This window comes from Thermomyces lanuginosus (assembly GCF_041956635.1).
Source record: "Thermomyces lanuginosus strain ATCC 200065 unplaced genomic scaffold VTN49scaffold_32, whole genome shotgun sequence".
In the NCBI taxonomy this organism is placed as follows: Eukaryota; Fungi; Ascomycota; class Eurotiomycetes; order Eurotiales; family Trichocomaceae; genus Thermomyces; species Thermomyces lanuginosus.
Window position 1 is genome coordinate 818166 of NW_027192366.1, and position 1023 is coordinate 819188.

At 53.5% G+C, this 1023-nt stretch overlaps 1 protein-coding gene across 1 annotated transcript; it reads right to left on the reverse strand.

Annotated features, from left to right (window-relative positions):
* Positions 1-244: 244 nt before the first annotated feature.
* Positions 245-727, reverse strand: VTN49DRAFT_5082 (uncharacterized protein; the record flags this gene model as incomplete). The annotated part of the gene is made up of 1 exon (XM_069413100.1): positions 245-727. The coding sequence occupies one exon, from the start codon at positions 725-727 to the stop codon at positions 245-247; it is 483 nt and encodes a 160-aa protein (XP_069267001.1).
* Between the last annotated feature and the right edge of the window lie 296 nt (positions 728-1023).

Sequence of the window (1023 nt, forward strand, 5' to 3'; positions counted from 1 at the left end):
ATCAGTCGAAAATGGCCCTGATCTATGGAGCCTTCGTGAAAGCAACAACGCCGATCAAGTTTGCACCGTCCCAACTCTAAATGTTCTAAGATTATTCATCAAAGCGGTCATGAAATCATCGTTCCGGGGTACATAGCACATGACTTCAGCCAACGAGCCTAAAGAGGGGCCGCAATGTTAGCTCCCGCGCAAGGAACCCGTTGTGGCTTGTAAGTGTTGTTTCTCACCAGCATTGGACCTTGATTTACGCCGAAGAGCAGAAGGCGCAAGCTTGATGTCCGCATTGGACGCATTGCGGCTGTACCGAGTAGAGCTTTGGCCCGTCGTTGCATTTGCAGCAGTAGTAGGCATCGCTCGTTGGCCGTTGTTGCATAGCGCCGGGATGATGCAACATGGCATGATGGTCCGTAGTTGTCATCCTCGTCGTCGACTCCAGAACAAGGGGAGGAGGCGTGCGCGGTCTCGTCGACGGCGCCATTGGAGCCGGACGAGGTACCATATCATGCTCCGGGAAGACGGTCGCCTGGCGATGGCTCTCTTGAGCCATCAGCATGGCCGTAGAGTGAGGATCCATGTTCGAGCAGTAAACCGTTCGTCGCGAGGTGGCCATTTGATAGACGCAGTTGTCGCAGCGGGCTTGACCGCAGGATGCGCAGTGCATGTCAATGCTGACGTTCAATGGCCCGTAGTTGCAATGGCAGCAGTACCAGACGGGGTGACTAGGCATGGGTGTTGGAAACGCTCTTTCAATTCACGCAAGTGGTAGCTCTTGCTAGAGATTGATTCTTCACAGTCGATGAGTTGATCTGGCGGAAAGTCGGACGGTGTCGACTGAATCGAAGGACACAAGATGGCAGAGGACTCAAGCCATCTTTATAGACCTCCGGACTGGGGAAAGTGATGCTGCTACTTCTCCATCAAGTACGTACAGTCATCTATAATCCGGGCGAATCACTCCAAGGCAATGGAACCAGAAGGCTTGTGGCTTGGAGGTGATCTGTCCAATCGAGACACAAGGCAGGG